This window comes from Ylistrum balloti, unplaced genomic scaffold, assembly GCF_031769215.1.
Source record: "Ylistrum balloti isolate Yb309-2 unplaced genomic scaffold, AGI_CSIRO_Ybal_v1 Utg371918, whole genome shotgun sequence".
Classification (NCBI taxonomy): Eukaryota; Metazoa; Mollusca; class Bivalvia; order Pectinida; family Pectinidae; genus Ylistrum; species Ylistrum balloti.
The window spans coordinates 30,646-56,624 of record NW_026782942.1 but is presented as its reverse complement, the minus strand read 5'-3'; the positions used below and the strand labels follow the sequence as shown (position 1 = coordinate 56,624).

Here is a 25,979-nt window from a genome sequence, read left to right as displayed (position 1 = left end):
ACATACATACATCAACACATCGTCCTCTTCACAGCAGGTATAAAAACACATACATACATAAACACATGAACCTCTTCACACCAGTCATAAAAAACATATAAATACATCAACACATCGTCCTCTTCACACCAGATATAAAACTCATAAATACACAACACATCGTCCACTTCACACCAGGTATAAAAACACATACATACATAAACACATCGTCCTCTTCACACCAGATATAAAACTCATAAATACACAACACATCGTCCACTTCACACCAGGTATAAAAATACATACATACATCAACACATCGTCCTCTTCACACCAGATATAAAACTCATAAATACACAACACATCGTCCACTTCACACCAGGTATAAAAATACATACATACATCAACACATCGTCCTCTTCACAGCAGGTATAAAAACACATACATACATAAAACCTCTTCACACAGTCATAAAAAACATATAAATACATAAACACATGGTCCACTTAAAACACACAACACATCGATATAAAAACACATAAATACATAAATAACACATGGTCCTCTTCACACAAGATATAAAACACATCAAATACATCAACACATGGTCCACTTCACACAAGATATAAAAACACATAAATACATCAACAGATGGTCCACTTCACACAAGATATAAAAACACATAAATACATCAACACATGGTCCACTTCACACAAGATATAAAACACATCAAAACATAAATACACATCAACAGATGGTCCACTTCACACAAGATATAAAAACACATAAATACATCAACAGATGGTCCACTTCACACAAGATAAAAAAACATCAATACATCAACACATGGTCCACTTCACACAAGATATAAAAACACATAAATACATCAACAGATGGTCCACTTCACACAAGATATAAAAACACATAAATACATCAACACATGGTCCACTTCACACAAGATATAAAACACATCAATACATCAACAGATGGTCCACTTCACACAAGATATAAAAACACATAAATACATCAACAGATGGTCCACTTCACACAAGATATAAAAACACATCAATACATCAACACATGGTCCACTTCACACATGGTCCACTACACACAAGATATAAAAACACATAAATACATCAACACATGGTCCACTTCACACAAGATATAAAACACATAAATACATCAACACATGGTCCACTTCACACAAGATATAAAAACACATAAATACATCAACAGATGGTCCACTTCACACAAGATATAAAACACATAAATACATCAACACATGGTCCACTTCACACAAGATATAAAACACATAAATACATCAACACACATAAATACATCAACAGATGGTCCACTTCACACAAGATATAAAAACACATAAATACATCAACAGATGGTCCACTTCACACAAGATATAAAAACACATAAATACATCAACAGATGGTCCACTTCACACAAGATATAAAAACACATAAATACATCAACAGATGGTCCACTTCACACAAGATATAAAAACACATCAATACATCAACACATGGTCCACTTCACACAAGCTATAAAAACACATAAATACATCAACAGATGGTCCACTACACACAAGATATAAAAACACATAAATACATCAACACATGGTCCACTTCACACAAGATATAAAACACATAAATACATCAACACATGGTCCACTTCACACAAGATATAAAAACACATAAATACATCAACAGATGGTCCACTTCACACAAGATATAAAACACATCAATACATCAACAGATGGTCCACTTCACACGAGATATAAAAACACATAAATACATCAACAGATGGTCCACTTCACACAAGATATAAAAACACATCAATACATCAATACATGGTCCACTTCACACAAGCTATAAAAACACATAAATACATCAACAGATGGTCCACTTCACACAAGATATAAAACACATCAATACATCAATACATGGTCCACTTTACACCAGATATGAAAACATTTACAAACATCAATACATGGTCCACTTAACACCAGATATGAAAACATTTAAATACATCAATACATGGTCCACTTCACATCAGATATGAAAACACATCAATACATCAACACATGGTCCTTTTCACACCAGATATAAAAACACATAAATACATCAACACATCGTCCACTTCAAACCAGATATAAAACACACAAATACATCAACAAATGGTCCTCTTCACATCAGGTATAAAAACATTTACATACATCAATACATGGTCCACTTCACACCAGATATGACAACATTTGAATACATCAATACATGGTCCACTTCACACCAGGTATAAATACATTTAAATACATCAATACATGGTCCACTTCACACAAGATATAAAACACATTAATACATCAACACATGGTCCTATTCGCACCTTATATAACACAAAAAATATCTATATCTTATAATCTTCATACCATATATAACACACCAGATATAAACACTTGTTTCTCCTCTGTACATAGTACTCTTAACGAAGAAGTTTTATCTATGCATAGCCATCTTCACAATAGTTCTATCATACACCAAATCATCCATACATGGTCGTCGAATAGATACAAAACGTACATTGTCATCTATACATAATTCTTTCAACTCGAGATATAACAATTACAAATGCATCTGTTATTTGTAATATTCTCACCTCATAAAACAACAACACGTGCATCTACATATAGTTCTTTATACACCAGGTTCCTTTTCAAGCAAGTTATAAAACAAACAAATAAATTCATACATTGTCATTGCCACACAAGATATAACACACACAAATGCATCTATTATAGTAGTCTATATCGTATAAAAAGTCTAGGAGATGACTTCAGAAACACAAAAGAAGGAAGGAAGGCTGTCATAATCTAACTGGAAAGTTGCAGCATTTCGAAATTTCATTCATCCCATGCTTGTTTTATTAATATAGACAGTATATGTGCAAAATGCCTAAGAAGATATTACCTAACTTAATAATTTGTGGCTGCAATGGACAGGTCCACCACATAAATAGAAGAACTATCCTCTGACACATGAAAATGATACAAATACCTTTTCTGAAGCCATAAATTCTTCATCATGTTCAATTGGACCCCACATATTTTGTCCGGGAATATCCTTAAATGAGATGAAGTCAACAACACCTGGCATCGTCAATGAGACACTTGGATCTACGTTGATAAGTTTGGCATGGGATTTGGTACTGAACACGAATGCGAGGATCAGCTCATCTAAAGAGATAACAAGAATAAAATCTAGCTGTTGATTTTCTCAAACAATTACACATAATTATAGTAAAAGAAAATAAATCAATGCCCTTGATGCATGAAAACCTAAGTATGCAAAATGATAGATAAGCGCAGACAGCGCGATTTTGACGTATAGCTGGCAGAATTCATCTTGTATACTCAAAGTGAGTCATATGATATGCAACATGTTTGATTTATAGGTGGTTTAGAAACTTACATCGAATGGTGGCACAGTATTATATAGCATACATGCGATTACTGTCTTCATGCTACAGTAATATGGTATCACAGATACCAAATACCCAGGTCACCAGAAAGGTAGGTGTACCAGACTAAATGTGACGGTAACCTAACGTATATATGTTGTCTCAATTAAGTTAGCATATATCCTTACGAAATCAAGACACAGTAATGCAGTTGGAATCTGTTCATATCACAATCAGGCAGCACACTTCCTAAATACTTAATGTCGCGCTATGGTAACCCGTTACCCTCTGCATCAACAAACGATGGTTTACCTTTGTAGGGTGGTATGTCATCAACATAGATAGCCTCACCCGTTGCCTGCTTGTATGCAGACAGGTGGTTAAGTGGGCGGCCCAGTGTATCCTCAACAGGCTGGCCTGGAGCAACTTCTTCAAAAATCTGAGCACTTTTGATAGACTCCTTTTGGAACGAATCTGTGGCACTACGATATGAGGACGGCACTTTACTTCCGTTTGTTATGTGCTAAAATAAGAATTTTAAATAAACTTGATTTAACTCTTAACTAAATCCATCTTCATTGATCCACCATTTAGATCATGTTAGTAAAAATATATCGTATAACTATTTTGACTGTTTTGTATAAAGATAAAAACTATATAAAAAGAAAACTTTGGTCAGTCGTAACGTCTTCGTTAGCATATAATTTCAAACCTATATAGTAAGTGATCTATGTTGAAATTTCAACGCTTCGATCTCCCTCTCTAGAGCATTTTTCCAGTCACGTAAATAAAATATTCTTGTAGTGATATTTTCAACCCATGTACCAATTCTTATTAAAATTGGATACTGTTGTAATTTCAACACACGTGGGAATGTTCAATGAATTGATATCATGTAAGGCACCAGTTGGCCATCGCAGGTTTGAATGATATATCATTATAATAACAATCGAGTAACGATTGATAAAGGACAACGTTACACTGTACATTGGAAATAAATTTACACGATAAAATATTGCAACACTATCGGATTCAAACGAGTACACATATGTTGCTATGAACGCTGTCAATATTCATGTCAACTGTTTGTCATGTGTCAGAGGACGTTGACATAATATGCCATTGTAAATATTTCACAGACGTGTGTCGTTTTATTTGGAGTCTAATTTGTTGTTGCTGAGCAAAAATATTTCTACAACAATGTCTATATAAAGAGCTTAACTAATGTGCAAAGGTGCAATGACTGATTTATCTTAAACATATTTCATTGTTATATTAGAATGTCAAAAAGATTGGTCAGTAAGCTTAACCACTTCATAAGTGACCTACTCAACATACAGATATTTATTTATGAAATAAGAATAGCCACATTATTAAACATTAGAATATGAAATATAAAGATACTACACAATCAATTTCTCATGTTTAGTGCTACATATAGCTTAATTAAATATGTATCATAAATGTACGAGAGAGAGAGAGATCGAATCCAACTGACCTTCCCAGGACATGTTGTGCAGCTTTCACAATCATTGTATTGTTACGACATTAGATATTGGGATCAACTTTAGAAAGTATGTCAATATTTTTATTCCTGTCGTACCATGCTTATTTTCTGTTTAGTGCATTTTGGAAATTATCATATAAATGACAAAATTAAAATGAAAAGATAAGAATTTTCACAAGAATCTTCTTTTCGGATAGAAAATTAGGTGCCAAATTGTTTACTTTTCATCAAGGAAAGTGTGCGAGCTTTTATTATTTTAGATTCTTCGGCCATACATTCATGGCCAATGCATAGACAATATCTCTTGTGCAATGTTAGCATCTGTACGAAAAGCAGTACCATTAAAACTAATAACATTAAATTTACACTTGGAATTGTTACATACACATTTTCAGTGATATTTATGTTTTATGATATATGTGGCTACATAAATTGGCAATGTAAATCAACATACTTCTTGTGGTATCAGTTTTAATCTGCGCCATCATTTGTAAAAAGAGACTTGCTTCAAATATGTGAGATAGGAAACTTGTAATAAACATTTCTTAAATAGTGAGTTTTTTCTGTGTTTGTGTCATATCACTGAGTATACACTTATTTGTTTGTAAAATATATATTCCTAATTCTTTCCGTAAATAATATATTATGAATAGATAGTTACACTCTAACTGTGAAATGCATTCGTGGGATATAAAATAGATGTAAAAATAAATTTACTTAGATGAGCAGCTAAAGGTTTAAATAGGAGAGGAATTTATTTCTAATTAAGTACAATATGGTAATAATTAAAGATTTTTCAGTTGCTACTCACAGACTTAAGCATATAATAAAACACAACATTCGAACTCTAATCAAGGGTCTACAGAGCTGCTCAGATACAAGGTGTGTCGATTTACAAATTATTAATTTTGAGAAGAAAAGTTTATTTTTGTATTCTAGTTTTACAAATGCACTTCGTCATCAGCTTTCACAAAACTAGAACATTATCATAAGTTTTCTTTTTCTTTTTTTCACCAAATTGAACAATAAATTCCAGACGCTGCTTGTGCTATAAACCAGATTCAGTGGCAGTAGTATCAAAAGTATGGGTTTTTTGTCACTTTTATTTAAAATCCATAACAATAGAATCAATGGTATCCTTGTGTTAGAAGTGAATGATGTGTAATCTGTAAAAACCTCAACGCTATTGCATACCCTATAGTATAGCAAATTTTGTAGTAGAAATATTCAATATGATAATAGTCTAACACATTTATCCTTCTAATTTTAATTCAATATGGAAATATATGTCCAGTTGCTGCATTTGAAAATGATTTTCAAATGAATATTCACTTTATGTTTTTTACATAGAATTCCTGTCATTAGGTGTCTTTCATGTGAGAATTGTGACCGATATCATGACGTTTTGTCATGTCCTTCTTTGCCCGATACAAATATATGAACTGTCTACCATTCGTTTCATGGCTCTGTCTGAGTTTATCTGTTATGTCAGGTTAATATTTTGTAATGGGAGGCAGATAAAAGTGTTTTTAACCATAAAGTCTAGTCTACCTTTCGACAAGTCTCGCGTCCTGCATACATATATATGTCCGTTTGTAAACCCGACGAAACAGGCATGTCAGCAACGCCATTTCAGTAATGGAACAACCTAAACTTAAAAATATATATCATAGCAGATATCAGGATCGGTAATAGCTAAATATATTAAGATCCATGACGTCCCCATTTCTTCTCAATCTTTATTCTAAAAACCTTTAGTAGTGTCCGCCAACTTCGCGGGAAATCTCGCGGTTTGTGTAACATTTCAGTACAATGGCGAAAAAATTACCTATATACAGGCCAAAAACATTGTTTTGGAATTCCATGATAATGTTTTACTAGATAATCAATGGGAGATACGACCTTAAACTTCTGCTGATAAAAGATGTTTGCAAAGCATCAACATAGTTTGTCGACAACGGGGAAGAGGGAGATCATAATTATGTCGACTATAGTCGACAACGGTATACAAAGCATTAAGGAAGCTATCTCGATCCGCCTTAGCGGACCAGTAGTAAACAGGGACGAGGGGACCACAGACTCTCCCACATCTATGACCAAGCCAAACTGAATTGGCTACAGTATGTTTTTTCGACTTGAGTGTACAAACGATTATAGTACAGCCGGGAAAGTTGGTCGATTCCTTACCATCTCGTACACTGGGCACGTCAGTGCTAGTACTGCTCATTTGTCTGATGAAGAAGTCATCGCAACGCTACATCAAATCTTTTACTGTTATTTCTCAAATGAAATAATAGCAAATGAAGTCATGTCGTGCTTGATTTTATTAAAATGAGGAAATAATTGACACCAAGAAAAAAAAGAGAGAAAATCTGCAGTAATCCCCTGAATGCACCTTTTTATGAGAAAGCTATTTAGCAATATTTTTTTCAAATAAGCATTTTCGTCATTCTTTCGTATGAGTTTCATAAAAATATCTAATGAATCAAACGTAAGTCCGCTAGAGTTTCAAGAGACAAGAAATGGCAACAATATTGGATAATGTCACCAGACATACGAAAAGCACAGTTCAAGTGATTAATCAATAAACATTCGCGTTTTCACAAGTACTGGGTACAGTCTTACTGGGAAAACATCTGGACAAGCGCATGGCTGAAATATATCAAGAACTTAGATCCCGCCAATATTTGATTTAGTAATTTTTTATGATGTTTGTTTGCTCTTTTTTTCCTTCTCTCTTTATGTATGATATGTAGAATTCTTAATTGATGCTGAAAGTTTTGAACATTTGGGAACAGGAGCGGTTTATGCATAACATCGGGATCAACCCTTTTAGTTTTAAAATGCTTTCATCTGGCATTTTTGCAGCAAAATATGTGTCTGTCAAATTTAATAGTGATTTCAGATTCTCAAAGAGGATTGCTGGGTTATTAATATTTGCTACTTAAATTTGCGCTAAGAATAGTTCTGAAGGCATCCAACTTAATTTAAGTACAAGTTTATGAACCCCCTAATCGGCTATAAGTGGTTTAACACTGATCAATTCGGCTTGACAAATTAGATCAACGTAAATTGTAAATTATATTTAATATTAGTTGTTTCGGGTATCAAAAGCGACTGTTGTACCTGTTTGTTAAGGCTGAGTTGAACAGTGAGGTAAAATTTGAAGAAAAAGCTAACGCAGAGAGTCCTGCGGTACTCTGTCATGCCCCCTGGTGAGCCAACAGCCAATGGGAGATCATCTGCCAACAGCCCAGTCATATCATTGAGAAAAGAGTCGTTCCATTTTCTACAACAAAAAGTAAACAAATATGAGATATATAAAGATAATCATCAGTGAAAAAAGAATGATTCGAGCAATATAGTTTAGACACTTATTTCTGAAATTAATTCAAAACTTTATTCAGCAAATAGTATATTCTTTTAACAGACGCTAACTACATAATCATAATGTTTTATTACATTTAGTATGAACGTGATCTTGCTTTAAATATGTCCAATAATTTTGCTAAATGTTTGTGTCGACATTTTCACTTTCGACAACTTCACTTTAAATTGAACTAGAAAGTTCAAATTTTGCTACAACATTACATAGATAAAAGGAGCATATATTGTGGTGGTTTCGTGAGATTTGGTAGAGCTGTTATTTTAGTTTCCATATTTATAAGATGTTCCGATTATTACAATCTAGTTTCTATACAAACGGATATTACATGATAAGCATTCTGTGTTACCGTGACATTGTTGTTGGCAAGAATGCTTTATATGGAAACATACGAATATATTATCTCACCTGCCTATTGTCTGTTTCATAGCATTCAATGCCATCACGGTTGTTGGGGCCATTCCACCAAACGCTAAACTCATATCTCTGATAGTGCTGTCCTCTAGTAGAACACGAATTCCAGCGTTTACGATGGCAATATCATCTTCTCTCCTGTACGCTTGCTTGTAGCCATAGAAGTATTCATTCTGAAAATACAAATTAGTTGTTTAATCGGCCTTTAATAGAAAAAAATCATTGATTATCTCAATTATGTCATTTAAATCTCAAATCAGAAACATATCTGAGGTAAAGTATGTCAAAGTTGAATTCACCAAACTTTATAAAATAGATGAAGTCAATATAAGGTGATGCCATTGAATTTAAACAAGACGTGACGAGGCAGCTATGGGAAACAATGTATGCACCAGCAAAAAACATTGGGAAGCGAAAACTTTAACGCTTTTCTAAATTATAGCAAATATATCCTTTATGTCCTTCAATTCCATGTCACCTTAACTTACCGTTTGTTAAGTTAATAACTACAAACTAAATAACATATTATCTAATGATCCAAAATCATATAAAAAATCTACGATAAGGTATCATCAACGTCCAGATACCTGTCACTATATTTCAAGATGGTGGAATGCATCCAGACCGAAGTAACATAATTCCATGATCTTTGATTGGACTGCAGTTCATTTTACCATGGAAATACGATGACATCCACCACAACACACACACCTCCAAACACACCCTCACACAGCACCCCAATGGTGGAAAAATATGTTGGGGTAAAGTAAAGGCCTTCAATTTCCCATGGCCATTGTTAAATTTCGTGTTACTATCGTGCTAGTCTAGTTACGCGTTATATACTGTAACTATCATCTGTGATGAAACTGTTATGTCACTGTCACTTTTCACTAGCTGCGATGTAAATGTACTTAAGAACAGTTCATATAAATATGTCAGTAGTGTATATCATATAGCTCGTCTTTTCTTATGATATCATACCCATAACATTTTTGATGCTGGGAATTACATAGATGTATAATACCTTAAAATGCAAATTTAGAATGCATGAAATTCTGTTGAGAAATCAAACTTGTAAGAACGTTAATAATAAAGTATTTTCAATTAAAAAATGAGTGAAATGAACTAGGGCAATTAAGAGACTGTGGGTAACGAAACTTATTTTTTCGAGATATGGTCATACTAAATGCTTGTAGAAAATGTCTTCCAATTCTGTTCAGAACAAAATACATGCAAGATGGCAGACAACAAAAATAAACTATGGACAAGACGTGTAAATAAGTGAGAACAAGTTACAAAACGCGAACTCATCTGATACATTTACGTGATATTATCCCAAATTCCTATAACTCTGTTCAAAATACTTGTATATAAACTTACCTGCTGTGTATAAGGTATCGTCAATGAAACTAGAACTTCACTGGAATCAACTGCAGTTTTACGGTATCCAAGAAAAAAGTTTTCATCCATTTTTAATGTCCGTATTTCAACACCTTAAAAATAAAACAAAATTATTTCAACTATAAATTTATACTGAAATAACGTTATTACAGAAGGCGTATCACATGGTACTGATACTGTATCATTGTGTATAACATACCGAACAAAAAATATTGAAATATGCAACGATTACTTCTGTTACATCTATGGCATAGATACTGTGATCTTATATTACTGTAGCAAATGCCTAGCTATCACATTGCTATTTGTATATTAATTCCGAACTCAGATATATACTGGGATACAGTACACTGCAGACTTATGTTTATGCATTCCTCACTGATTTCATAATACTAAGGCTACAGATATACAACTATTTATGTATATTTACAAATAACTTCAAACGGCTATAATCTGAATAAGAATTTTAATTCCATGGTTAACACACACACGCACAGATTTATATATATATATAAATATATAGATCAATACTACGCTACGTTATCACATGCGTTTGCTATAGATAAACAGGTGGTGATAGGTCCACCTTCGAATAGACCAATTGCACAGAACACGAGATAAATTGATCGAGGACACAAATAGTGGTCAACTATCTGAGGTGAGGTTTCTGAACATCAGAATTCAAACGATATGGAACCAACTGCTATATCTGTTCACTAGTAACCTTAACTGTCTCTAAACACGGTGTATATCAGATTGAATTTGATTATGTTATACTCCTGAACTACAAGGTGAACTTAATTGCTAAACCAATACACCCTATACAATGATGATTATGATGATGATATATCCATATATCATTTACAGCCACTGCAATACAAATATTTTCACATTTATTTTATATCTTTTAACATGTTGACGCTTATTCCTTCTTTGTATTCTCACGAAAAAATAACTAGTTTTCTAACTGTATACCGAATAGCTATGTGTTTGTTGTCAAACAATTTTAAACTGTACATTTCAATAGGCTCAGATGAAATATTGATGATGGCCAGATTAAATGTAACGTTATTCATTAGACTGAACACAGAATAATCGGTAACAAAACCTGCTTCGTTTACGTTGTTATTACGTGACCAGAATCATGAGTAGAGTCTTGAAATTGGGGCAATGCTAAATGTCATAATGCAAAACTTTTCCACAAATCATTTTCTTCTGCCGGCGTTACCTCTTGAAGCAATATTTTTGTAACCAGAAAAAGGGTGTGTTACTATCAATGCAATGTAAGATATGGTGATAATTGATGTCGTCTCACGAGAAATCCGTTTAATTCATTTACCTGATCACTGATAACATATGTTTGTGCAACTTGTATGTAATAGATTACAAGCGAAAGCTTTTTTAACTAATAATAAAGTCTGGTAGCTTACAAATTGAATAATTTCAGGTTTTTTGTATGTTTATTGGTTGCTGTAGCTAAAGTACTTGTCATGTTATAACGAAGAAAAAGGGATATTCTATTTGTTTGAAATTGCTCTGGCATAGATACTAAGATATTTAATTTTTTTGTCTTTAATTTTGACACAGGTACTGATGTTTGTAATCAATTTCTGTTTTATCCATAACACAAGTGCTTTATTTTAACATTCCTGACATTCCGGACACAGATAATGCGATATTTAAGTATCATGTCTGTTGCAACCCTGACTCAGATATTGATATATCTAACTATTGTGTATGAAACGTCCCTAACACAAATACTAATATATTTGTCTGTTACATTGATAACAAGAATACTGCGATAGTTAGAGTATTAATGGTATTTTTTAATGATCTTAAAATGCATTAGGTTCAATCGAGCATACTGGTTTTAAAATGATTCGCCGTTATTTCTGATGAGGTAGGAGATTAACATATATTTACAAATATGAAACATCTTACAAATGTGCATACCTTTAGACGCCACATGTAACATGACACCAGCTGCCATGAAAAGAGGATTCAGGTCTGAGATCGGACTCGCTGTCATGATGTTGCCACCAATGGCCTGTAAAACATCGTCAACAAGAATGTATAATATAGTTATGTCACTCATAATGCTGAATAGCCCATTAAATAATTTGTATGAAATATGTTTTGTTTATTTTGAGTGATATAAATGAGAAGTATTCACTTCAATAGAGCAAGTCAAAATAATGAAAGATATCTTTAGTTTACCCACAGCAACATTCCTTATTTGGTGACCAGCGAACCAGCGTAACATTTCCACAATGGCTCGAAATACACCGGTCTGATGTTCTACAAATATATAACACACATAAGCTTAAGTTTCCTTCTGACATATCAAATAAAGCACCATATTCTGCACTATATGAACAATGAACAGAGGTACCTTTATGTATATTTAAAAAACAACGTTTGTTCAATAACCAATTAATAGATTCATTGTACTATTATTATGTGGATTAATATTTTCAACACGTAGTGAAATGAATACAGTTGATGTTCTTTTGCAGAATGAGATACTCCAGATTAAGTGACAGTTCAAATTTAAAAAGTGATAAAGGAAGGTCAGGCGTCATTTAAGAAAGATGTAAAAGTAAGTCGGATTCCTATTCCCAATCGAAGTGTATGATTAAGTTTTTAAATGATTTATGATATTTAATAACTCTTGGTAAAGGTTAATGTTTCATACTGATGTCCAGTGATATAATATTCAACCGTTGATTACATAGAAATACTGCAAGGTGGTCATTGTTATAAATTTGAAAAAGGTATAAGCTCACTCTGTACATTGAATTTGAAAAATGGATATCGCCACTTAAACAGCTCATTTCTATACATATGTGATAATAAGTGCGAACAATCCAATGATGCACAATTACGATGTTACTATTAACGGATGTCAATTGTCCAAGTCATTTATGGAACCAAATATGAGTTAACTATAGTTAGTTAAATTTAAGATTTAAACCTTTTACGCATGATTAAGACACATGAATAGAATAAAATTATTATCTTTACTTTAATGTCATTACATTTTATACCTTTAGTTTCTCCAATAGAACTATTCCTGACTATGGATAAATGTTTCGAAAATGTAAATTAACTTCGCTTTATGTATGACACATGGTGGAAGATAGACGACACGAGACATAGGGGTCAGAATGATTGCTCTAGGTCTTCAAATAAACATCTATATTATTATGATTATGAGGTAAGATGACAATCCTTAATACGATATGGAACCGATGGCTATTATGAGCCTATACGGACCAAACAAAACTTTCATGTGAACGTTCTGACTTATTACAAAATCCTTCTCAGCAAAAGCCAATCAAACATTTTCAAAATGCAAGCAATGACCACCTTTCTGAATTTACATTCATCCAGTTTAAGAGTGAGGTCCATGTATGGACCATATCATTTTGGAAAAAACTCTCTAAATGCTTCTTTCTTAGTAAGATTCCTGGACGTCGCCGTAGTTGCTCATTGGTTGTCATGTCTATGAAATAGCACCATTCACAGAAGGAATTCATAACATATTTACCAACATGATGTACATATAAACATACCAGGTAAGGTGCTGATGGCGGCACGGAGAGTTTGATCGAGTTGCGCTAGAGTGACCGAGGCTCCAATGGTTATACCATCAGCGTTACTGACCACACGCTGTAGCTCTGGTATGTGAGTTACAGCAATCATTACTGGGTAATGCATGTTTTTCAATTTTATTTCAACTCCTGAAATTCAAACGAATGAAATATTTTTAAAACATTCAAAACGACTCCGTAACTTACAAAATGGGTCTAGTTTTTAGGAAAAAATAAAAGCAAATGTTAAGCCTATACATTTTGGCTGAACCTTAAAACCTCGTCATTCCAAAGAAACGATCAGGTAATATTTCACTGACCGACTTCTGTGTTGCCGATGATAAGTCGTGCAGTTGGATGTACGGCCTTGAGTTCCAGCAGTTGGTCAAGTGAAGTTGGCCGGTACCAAACTGACCGCTCCCCTTTGTAATAGAGGTATTGATCATCAAATACCCTCGTCTGGAAACCAACAACTTGCATAATAAATAACCTGGACTTATCAATAATCAAAGGTAAATGGTGGATATAATGAATTGGGAGAAACGATATGCTTACACTATCTCTTCAAATCCTTTCGTGTAAATTAATAAACGGAGAAATTTACAATTACTCTGTTTAAGCCACAGTTGCCTACAGTTTGATACAAAGAATAGTGATACAAAATCAACGGACATTGGTAATACATTTTGTTATTACAAGCTTGGCCGTAGTTTCGGTAATAATTTCAACAAACAAGAAAACATATTCATATTCACACATCATGAGCAATTATCAGAGACACGAATCCAAACAAGAAGGAAATTCTATCCTTTCCTTTAAAGCCTGATTGATACTATGCTGTGTTTTTCCTGAGAGAAAAGTCCTTAGATCTGATTATATGCCACTTCAGTGCAGGATTTGCCCTATATTTGGTTTGCTTAACTCTTCAATTTACAACCAAACTTTGTCACTTCTCAATGTAGGAACTTTCCTTTCATTATCTTTGATACCATAATACAGACTATTCTAACCTTTAATGTAACAGATGTTATACAAAGCATTTGATACTAGCTTGATTTTTGTAATTATCAAGGCCTCTCGATTTAGGATAGTTGCTACAAGGAGTTTAATAATATCATATCACGCTTTTTCAATGAAGAAAACTGTTTACATAATTTTTAATCAAATGATCAAATCTATTCCAGGCTTCACACCTCGCGAAGCTAAGTCTTTATGATACTATAGATTTAAAACCATGGAAGAAAATGTCTGAAGAGTAAAGACTGAAGGCAGTATCTTTCCGTGTGGATGAAATTATCTACATTTGGAAACTTAAAATAGTCTATATAGTGATATCCAGCCTGATTCAGGACGTTTTCTATATCGGGAATCCATAAATTGTCGATACGATGGTGTTTAATGTAGTATTGAATATAGTCCAGAAAGACTGAAGACAATATCAAACTCTATGTAAGTTCTGAACGTAGGATGCCGTAGTTTAGTCTATATGATGGTATTAAACCACTTCCTACATCGAGACCGCCAGAAGAAATAATATGATATTTTTAAACCCAGCATAACAAACTTTCTACATAAAAGAAGCACAAAATCAAAAGTTTTTCTTCAGAAATTATGCTAGGAATTGCAGCATACTGCCTTGAAAAGGAAAGGTGGATTTATCTCGTCCTTTATTGAATCAAGTTTTGAGTAAATTTTCATGGCAATCAGCCGTGAAATCTGAAAGCAGTATCGTACCCTATAGGAAAGAGTAACATCGGGAAACATTTATTTTATGTGTATTTTTTATGAAAGTTGTTGAATTTCTGGTTAATGTTTGATATGCCTTTCTTCAACAAAGCTGCATTAATCAAAAAGAAATATTTCTAAGGAATATAAACAAAGATGCGAGACATTAATGACGAGATATATCTAGATCTTATATTTGCATAGGAGATAGGAGAGGGACTTACGAGCTGATTCCAGTATATCCTTACACGTGATGCGGTGATTTAAGAAAAGAGGCTGCGATGATGATAATAGAACTCAAGCTACAGCAATTACAGATTATTATGACGTTCGTTGAGGTCTATCCTTTGAAATATTGACCTCTGGATTTTATCAACACAAAGAATTTCTGTTAACCTATAATACGTATGCAATGTTGAACTCACTCTGAGTTGAGGCGGAAAGATTGGGTCTTGTGTGGAGTCTGTCGGTAGAAGATCAGTTTGCTGGTCTCCGTTTTGCATCACCTGGGAATTGATTCAAAAACACGCGTTCAAGTTCTCTCCGCTGAGCTAATTTTCATATTAATCCTCCGTGTTTTAACAGGTATTTACAATATGAAAATGACATAGAGACATTCATTTTTTATACCTGCGTATTATTGTACTTCGAAAAAGTGTGAAACATTTGCGAAAATGAACATATACTGGCGGGAAAAAACTGTTCATGGGTATAATATGTAACAAGGTATATAAGCAATTACCAATCTGGCTTTTACTTAAAACCAGCTCCATTGATATGGTTATTGCATCAGCTTCGTCTTGCGCATTCCCATCGTTCTGGATCAAGAAAGGTTAGGCGACAATCGTGTTTGTGATTGACTGTTGGCCGATAAAAGGACGTGAACATGATGACGTGAGCAAGACATACAAACTACCCGTGCAACTCAAGCACTGACATACATAAATTACCTGTGTAAAGTTTCGAGCTTTAGTTAATAAAATTGAGCAACATATGCACATTTTTCACATGAACAGTTGTTTCCGCCAGTATGTGATTCAAACCACACACTCTAGCAGTTATTAGAATTCGTAGACCACTGCACGACTACACATTTGCTGACAATAAAGATTTACTAGAGGAAGGTTATTTTCCTAAAAATAAAAGAAATCTATAGGGCTGAATTACTCATATGTTCTGCAGGTTATAAAGAACTGTAAACGCCATTCCCCGATATTGCCACTACACAAATATCATTCCATGACACAATATGTGCATTTATTTGTTAAACTTATTTTAACCCAACTCCAGTGAATATTACTACTCTGGGCTCATGTTTGAATATTTCAATATTTTTTTACCCTTGTGACAATGAATGTGGCTCAAGGTCATTTGAATGAACCTGGCAGACATTCATCACAGTTCACTCACATGCCACTCCAATATTGACATATCACTTATTTCGGTCTCTTGTTACTCCATACAGTTATATGCCATTCTACTCGGTCAAATATCACCCCTTTAGTAAAAGGATGTATTTGTTGAAAAAGAAACAAGATATAACATGATTATTGAAATGTGAAGTGATAGCTCAGGCAATGAGCACATAAGAACAAATAGTACCTTGCATTTCAAAATAAATAACTACAATGACGCTGACCATCACATATGGACATCACACAATTGGCAAGAATATTTCTACGCCAGAAGGCATGTCGCATTTTTACTGTTGTAAACAGTCGTAAATTCATAACAAATCCTTTTTCGTGATACTGAATTACATCCATAAATAACGTTATTCTACTTATATCCAGTACTTACGTTCATTTACATCTGACTTCATTGATAAATCAATGATCCTGCATTTTTTGGATTAACCGGGTAATTGTTTTAATGTAAATCAATAAATCAAATAGAGTTTGCTCTATTTAAGTTTACGTAGTACACTTTTAAAGCGAAAAGCATAACATCAAAGTATTTAAGAATTAATCATTTGTAAATCTGTTTGATTTCTACTATTGTGTTACTTTATTATTCTTTTTCTTATAATTTAAACCATGAAACCAATAATGGTTAATTAAAACTATCCCCGTCAGGGTTACATCAACATATGAATCTCAATTAAATTATTCAATAGTCATGAATATCAATGAAAATTAAAAGCAGACTATGATAATGAGAACTATATTTCAAAACGCTCGTTTGAATAAAAAAGAAAAATGATGTTTTATTGGAACAATACTGACTATGACAGAGCTTTTAAGTAAAGGGAACACAAGATGTCTATAGAATATGCATTCTGCAAAGAATTACAGAAAAAAAAGACAGGGAATCAAGACTTCAGGACCGATACAATGATTGGGGATTAATTGAATATGTTGCGGCCAGTACACTTTGTGCAACGTTCCCGAACAGTCAGATCATTGATCTAATTTATCCAAACCCACCAACAAATTGAGTTACAGTTATAGTTTGGCATATTGACAGAACCCATTTCATGAGTAAACAATATGACCGCTACGAGGAGGCTTCCAAATCGCCAAAATTCAATTATTCTCCAAACTGGTTATAGGTGCCTTTTGACAGGACGGTGACATGGCTTCTCTGCAGTGGACTACTAATGTAAGAACTTTCAGAACTGTTGAATTTCCCTCAAAGGTGGGGTCAACATATTTGGGAATATGACATTAGCATCGGCCCCACTTGAAATTTCAAGATATGATAACCATAAACAGATATGGGTATCAGAAGCTTAAATACGGAAAAATAAGTCTCGAAATTGATTTCTTATATGTAATTCCTTCTAGTGCATTATCATGAGGCAATTCCAATAAAATTATGTGTGCGCATTGTACCAACCAACATTTTGTTACCACATATCACAATATTTCAGTAGAAACGTTTCTTTTATGTTGAAAAATGCAGCCAAAAATCATTTAAAAAGCCATTACTTTTCAGAAAAGTACTGTGTGGGACACTTCAATATTCATACTTCGGAAATCAGTCCTTTTTCTTACTTGCTTAAAAGTTTTCCACAGATGATATCTTCCAAATGGAGGATTCTTGGAAAAAACGAAAACCGGTAAATTTGTCATTTTACACATTTGCTTAAAAAACCAAGAAGCATCTATTTTTTCCATTTTCGTTAAATAATGACAGCTTAATAACCAAAAGTCTGTAGGTCTTGCTGTATGAAAAGGTGGTTGTTCATGTCAATTTGTATAAGTTTGGTTGACATTTCTTAACTTGACCTCTGTTCAAGGTCACACAAATGAAATTTATTAAAACAAAGACATTTTTGTGCAAGTTTCACAATTTGAAGATCAAGTTAGCAGCTTTATTCAAATCGTTTGATGAGGATCAATAAAGTGACCTTATAAGATATATTATGTACAGTAATAGTCTCCAGCAGGAGTCAGCTGCTCAGCAATGTATATGGGTGCTACTCAAAAACTCTATTGAACAGGCATCAAGTTTCACGCAGTTGGCTTTTTTGCGCCTAGAAAGGTCAGGTTCATCTGCAATTATTGAGGCCAAGGTGTTGGGCAGAGCCAAACGGGATTGCATTCGCTCAGCAAGGCAACGGTCCCTCAAGTCCCTCTCTGGTTTGGACACATAAATTGGTCCACGTATAGCATTCAAGGAAGCATTAGCTACTCTAACCAGTTCCTCTATGACACTAGTGAAGTAGTTTGAGCTGAGTTGTTCTCTGAACAGTTTCCACTGGTACAGTAAGTGTCTGACAGAAGATAGGAAGGCATGTACACAGAAAACTCTGAACCTCACAGCAGCTTCAACACATTCCTAAACCCACGATCAACAATTACATTGCCATCTTCATTGAGCCACAGTCAGATTCTCAATTGTTACAAGAATTTTTGTCAAGATATTTGCGTCATTTCCATTGCCATATAATGGCCCAATAGCGTCTAGTACATAACCATCTGGAAATTAAAGGTTCATGGATTTCACATAGTTGCGCTTCTTTTTGCCACAGTATGAGGAACCTTGAAGGGGGTGATCAGCTCTTTTTTTACGCAAATGTAGGTACCATCAAGGATTACAGTTACTTTCTTCCCGTATAAACATCTTATAAAGGCAGTGTTGTGGCACTTAGCTTCCTCGCGGGTAATGCGTCTTGAACCAAGGAAACGGGGCAAAATTGTCTCGCCCAAGGTTTTTAAGACACAATTAAATGTGTGTGACACATACTGTTTTTTTTTTTTTCAGACCACAGAAGAAACCAAGTTCAGACCATGAAATATTGGTCTTCAGTTTAACCCAGAAAGGAAACAAAGCATGGAATGTAGAGAAACATGATCCTCTATTGATGTGTGAGGAACAAATGCTACGGATTTGCTGCATTTGTTCAAGTGTGTAACCAGTTCATGCCTGGAATTCTTCAATTCTGCGATGGTCTACATCTATGCAGGTGTTGGTTTGAGTACCAGCAGAAAGGAAAAGGCATAGTTCAAAAAGGTCGTTGATAACCTGATTAGCTCTTTCTTGAAGATGAAGAATTAACGGTTCATTGTTTGCAGATCTAGTGGCAAAGAAGGATTAAGAAAATCACCAATTACATGGTCATTGAATCTGGGGGCCACCATAGAAAATGGAAAATATCAAGGTTGTCCTGGCACGCTGGGGTATAGTGCATAGTTAAGTGCCCCATTTTCCACATATGACAAATCTTTTATGTGAATTGCAACCATGAAATAATTTCTCAACAGAGAGTAGTGGTAATTGGTTGGATGACATGAAATCAATGTAAGCATCATCTGCATCATTCCCAGGTTATCTGGAGTGTTCATACCAGAAGGTTCATTCAATTCAGAATGCAATGGCCTTTGCCTGAGGTGCCACTTGTAGCACTTTCCACATAATATGTTTTTTTCTGTTATGCTAGTGATCTCTGCAGTCAGCAGCTGGTGCAGCCAGTTATACTAGGGTAAATATACATGTCTTACTTGAGCGCTGGTTCCTTGAGATAAATCTTTCAACCTGGTTTTGCAACTACGACCTATGTACACGTCTGACATGATTATTAGTAAACCTGAGGGGAGAATGGCAGTAATTTGAATTTAATACAGAAAGTCTGACATAAGTGTAACTTTGTCTATGTAATTGTCTATAGATACTTAGCAAAAATGGTATGAATACTTTATAGTAATACCTTTATATGTTTCAGGAAGTTAACATACTGGCACATTCAGGTGTCAGACAACGTTATCATTTCTGGCCTTATTTATCAATTATTAATTAGAATATTTAACTAATTTATATCCATTATTGTTATGTTTAATGATAAACAACGAAAAATTAAATGACGATATTATGTTATCAGTAATACTAATAATTAAATCATTGTTAAGCTTTTATAACACAAACTAAACTGTCAGTTGTTCTGTAGAGGATAGATTTCTAGTGCAAAAAACACCATGTTTAGTTATACCTTCTGAATCTAATTTTAAAACAAATACAAAATACTTAATGTGCTTTGGCAATGCACAAAACTGGAAAATATAGCAGTAGTTGGCACAAAAAAAAACAACGATCTTCATGATTATGGCAAATAATGCAATAAGCATGTTTAAATTGCTAAAAATATATTTTACCGGTTTTGAAATCACTTGAAATTTATTCAATAGACAGAATATATACGTAGAAAGTTTTTAAGAAGTATGAAATATAGACTGCATTTTTTAAATCAAAATTATCAATATGCTTACATTTTTTGTATGCCAATATAACATATGTGGTATCAAATAACAGACATTTTATGTACTTTAGGCTGGTATATAAATATTTTCATTGATAATTCTCATGTAGCAAGTTTTTATCATTATGTTAAGGTACCTTTGTCCCTCAACATGTTGTTATACAAGAAGGTCCAGTATGCTATAAGCAGTTATAATGACTAATCATTTATGCGGTTATAGGTTATTTTCATGTATCTACATATGGCGGAAAAATAATAGAAATCTATGTGGGGGCCAAATATTGACCCCATCTTTGGCATATGGCTTCCCTAGTTAATCCACTAATGCGGAAAAATCTTGGTATTCTTGGAAATTGGTCATAAACAATTCTCTAAATCATCTAATATCAAGTCACAAAATGTCCGGTTGTTGATGTTTAAGTGTTACAGCCACTAATGCTTTTAATTTGCTGATCTCTTGTCATACAATCAACAGTTTACACTCTAAGTTATACCAAACAGGATCGAGAGCGACGACAGTATTATTTGTGTGAAACTGTACAAATGCGGCATAGTAGATTATCGATGTTTTGCTCTGCAGTACACATATACAAATAAGCATGCTTATAAGGCATCTGTCAAAGAAGTCGATTAGTTTCTGTTTGTTTTTATCTAACTGTAGATTAAACTTCTGTGTCAATTAGAACTTTTTGATAATGACATCCTCAGATGTTCCTTATATGACTTGAAATAGCATATACTGCGGCAAGTAAATCTTGAACAATGTATCTATGTGTTAAAAAACATAACAGTTATTAGGTATTCACTCACATCAGTTGTTGCAAAGACGCTACGTTCAGTAGAATGAAAACTAGGTTTATTACATCCAAAATATGTGTACAGTTTTGTGTAGACAAATATTTACACCCTAGTTCACTGGTAGAGCACGGGAAAAAGGCTACTGTTCATACGAAGTAGACTACAGGCCAATAAGTAGCACATTAGGTTCCACACAGGCATTGCAAAAAATGTTGCTTTAGCCCAAGGACTACACAAACAAAGACTACCTGTTTTTGTTTTTTCCTTACAGTGAAATATCGAATATATCCAATAAATTTCTTGAAACGTATAATAAATAGAATAAAAGAATTTAAAGTATTATTTTAGAACGCAAGGAAATTGTTGTTTATAGCTGAGAACGCATGTATTATTATCATTTTCCTTCCTGTTACTACATCCAGAAAAGTAATCGTACGCAAGATAAGTATAACTGATCCGAGTTTATCCAATCGCGTAGATCGGTTAAACAAAATTATATTTAGATAAAATTGACGTGTAGCTTGGTCAGTACGTAGTTTACTATGTTATAAGCTTGCGTATACGGAATTTACAGTTTCATTTCAAATTCAATAAAACCTCTTAAATGCTAAAATAACATATACCTGTCTACTTCAGCTGATTTTACTGCATTTACATTTAAAGAACTTCCATTATGACAGGCTGGTGTGCTATCAAGATTACATACCTGAACATCGGAGTCATATCCGTTCACCACTGTTTGACCACAGTCATTGTTGTTTAATTTTGTCTGGTTCCGACAACAGTCTTTACCCATTGCACAACTTCCCTATAGTAAACAAATGACACCAAAGTATTTGCAAAAGTCATGCAGTGAAGCTCTCTGAGATATACAATGATGACGTAAAAAAAATACCAATGTTTACGAAAACAACGTACATTAGAGAATGGGAAGGTTAAGCAATTCTATTGGTATCAACAGCGATAGATAACTGACCACTTTGTTATAAAAGTCAAGCATATACGGCTTCCAGATGAAACTACACAAAAACTAGAGAACTACTGGAAAAAAAACAGCATGTATGTGTATCCTTCAGCTATAAATTAGCAATCACGTTTGTGACAAAATGCATATACATATCAGATATTATAAAACGGCTCAGCAAATCAGTTACCCGACAGATGTGAAACTATATGAAAGAAATGAACAGATGATAAAATTGTACAGGAACGAAATCTAGATACGAATGTTTGACAGACCAACCGTATTCAACAATGACTAGATTAAATTAACACTCACCTTTGTGAAGTCCTTAAACCCTTCAATTATAGGTCTGTATCCTGTACACCTGCACAGATTACCTGGCCAAAACAGATATATGTATAAATTTGTACATATGATTGTGGTTTCGGATACAACAACAATATCTGAACTAAGTAAAGAACAGAGTTGAACTCGGGGGGGGGGGGAAAGAGTGCACTCTTGCTAGTTCTGTTACGTTTACCTAACTTATTTGGTTTGATAAAGATTTAAATAACGGGTGTAGTCGATGAAGCAGAAGACTTTTACTCTTCCTGAACACCTGGTTTTATTATCCTTGTCCTTTTCAAGAACATTCGTGTAAATCTCTCCTTTGTTCAAATTTTGCAATAATTTCATTGAATTTGATTGTAATATTGTTGACATGTTGGTATTCCTTTTTCCCCCTTTTTTCATAACTGTGTGCTTGTAGAATCATCTGGCCTATTGAAGCAATATTTAACTCCCTCCTTGGTGTATTATCCGCATTTCTCCGTGATGATTTAAATTTTAACTCCCTCCAGGCCCCTCGCCCTATCATCCTGTCAGTGCTCCGTAACGTATTACACGGAACCCCTTCTGGTCTTATTATCTTGTCCGTAGTGTGTAATTTATCACACGGTAACAACTTTCCACTCCCAGGCCCTATCATCCTGTCAATTATATGAAATGTATTACACAGACCCCCACACCCACCTTCTCCGGCCCTATTATGCTCTCAATAATATGTAATGTATCACACGCTCCTTCCTCCTGTCCCAGTACTCCATACTGTATTTCACGGTGCTCTTCTCTTTGCTCTATTATCTTGTTAGTTCTCCGCAATGTGTGACACGGTACTCCCTCCTGGTACTCTTTTTTCTCAGTGGTCTGTAATGTATGACATGATACACCCCCTCCCTCTCTCCTGGTCGTATTACAGTGTCAGTAATCTGCAATGTATGACACGATATACCCTCTCCTTCCCTCCTGGGTTGAGAGTATTTTTGTCAATACCCTGTAATGTATCACACGGCATTCCCTCCTTGCCCTATTTTTGTCAATACTCTGTAATGTATAACACGGTAACACTCGCCCCCTCTCCTAGCCCTATTATCGTGTTAGTTATATATTATGCTTTAACCCCCCCCCCCCCCCCCTTACTGGTCCTATTATCCGGTCATAACACTAATTTTGGTATAAATCAAATACTCATCACTGATACGATTGGAACACTCAACCACATTTTCCTTTTGTCCTTATGGACCTGAATCTTAGAGGTTACATTACTGGTACATGCCAAAATACCGTAATTATGAATTAAAAAGAATTTTTTTTAAATCACTGACCTTCAAATGCACTTTCCATGTCTTCTACAGTCGGATTTTGAATATTCCTCAGCAGAGTGTACATGGACATGACGATTCCGGGAGTACAGAACCCACACTGAGATCCATGAGATTTGGCGATTTTCTCCTTTAATGTGAAAGGATGCAGAGTCACAATCATGGTTGTTTAATATCGCCGTTTCCTAATAGACATGACTAGAGATTATCAGTCTTTTACTGCGATTTTTAATAAAGATTTTAAGTGTTTATACTAAAGGTAGACAATATTGAAGGGAGATTGACACTGAATCACACTGTTCTGTAGAATTTCATACACATTAACAGTAAGAGTAACTCATTAACCTGTATCGGATGAAGTCCCTGTTTGATACTGCCAATACCCTCCACTGTTGTCACAGCTAAACCATGAAGTGAACAAATCGGCGCCAAACATGCATTGACAGAAAGATGTCTGGGAACAAAGAAGGATTCACTTCATTATGCAGTTATGTATCGTATAATTCCATTTTCAGCGGATAGGCCAAATGTCTCATTTTGCTTTCCCGAAGAGTTACAAACACAGATTCCTGATGTGTGTTGATTGATTTAGTAAATATGTATCTATGGACCTTTCTACATAATTCTATAGCGAATTATTGATAAGGAGTGTCGATACTCACTTCACCTGGTTAGTGGATGGATTGTACTTCGATATCATCACTGTACATGCACCACATCCTCCTTCTCCACAGCCAAGTTTTGTCCCCGTCAACCGTACTTTAGTGAGGTAAGGACTAACTCGAACAAATCACTAAACAATTTTAAACAAGAACATCTATGGGATTGAACTATAAACAAGTATTCTCTCGTTTCATACCAAAGTGAAATCTATTATCAACATTATGTAGAGGCGTGTTATGAATGACCAGTTTAGTTAATATATCCATTTCCTTCTGTTGTTAAGGCTTTGATAAGGTTTTAGCTATTCTATGGAGGAAATCGATCATTTAGTTAATTGATATATGTGATATAACTATGAAACAAATATGTTCGATTTTTCAAATTTTTACCTATTTCATGTATAGGATATGAAATGTTTCCTTACCATCCGCGCTCATGAATGTAAGTTGTTAATAGTTTCATTCTATTTACAGCTGTAAAAGTCAATTATGCCATTGAAATTATCATTACAGGTTATCTTAGTTTTGAATAATTAGGCAATAAAAACATTTAGCGACCAAACATTATTCTTTTCTGAAAAGGTTTGATTAACGAAATACATATCGCTTTGTCGCAGTGTATAGACGACGGTACTCGTTTTGACACCTCGCGAATATTATCAATATTTCACTACGAGGGTAATAAGTGATGAGAGCTTTCAGGAGACTCAGTACGTACACCGCGACTTTTTTTTCGTTTTTTTCACTTGTT

At 34.2% G+C, this 25,979-nt stretch overlaps 1 protein-coding gene across 1 annotated transcript in view; it reads right to left on the bottom strand.

The window, feature by feature from the left end:
- LOC132563911 (xanthine dehydrogenase/oxidase-like) overlaps positions 1-25,979 on the bottom strand; it is a 68,142-nt gene that overhangs the window by 24,479 nt on the left and 17,684 nt on the right. Inside the window, exons 3-18 of the mRNA XM_060228670.1 lie at positions 25,229-25,325; positions 24,912-25,020; positions 24,570-24,696; positions 23,242-23,303; positions 22,669-22,770; positions 18,926-19,249; positions 15,892-15,972; positions 14,062-14,200; positions 13,724-13,891; positions 12,370-12,446; positions 12,102-12,195; positions 10,128-10,240; positions 8,742-8,920; positions 8,075-8,237; positions 3,754-3,964; positions 3,039-3,217 (exon numbers count right to left, since the gene is read on the bottom strand). Coding sequence (XP_060084653.1) covers positions 3,039-3,217; positions 3,754-3,964; positions 8,075-8,237; positions 8,742-8,920; positions 10,128-10,240; positions 12,102-12,195; positions 12,370-12,446; positions 13,724-13,891; positions 14,062-14,200; positions 15,892-15,972; positions 18,926-19,249; positions 22,669-22,770; positions 23,242-23,303; positions 24,570-24,696; positions 24,912-25,020; positions 25,229-25,325 — 2,225 coding nt within the window. The remainder of the gene's footprint in view (positions 1-3,038; positions 3,218-3,753; positions 3,965-8,074; positions 8,238-8,741; positions 8,921-10,127; positions 10,241-12,101; positions 12,196-12,369; positions 12,447-13,723; positions 13,892-14,061; positions 14,201-15,891; positions 15,973-18,925; positions 19,250-22,668; positions 22,771-23,241; positions 23,304-24,569; positions 24,697-24,911; positions 25,021-25,228; positions 25,326-25,979) is intronic.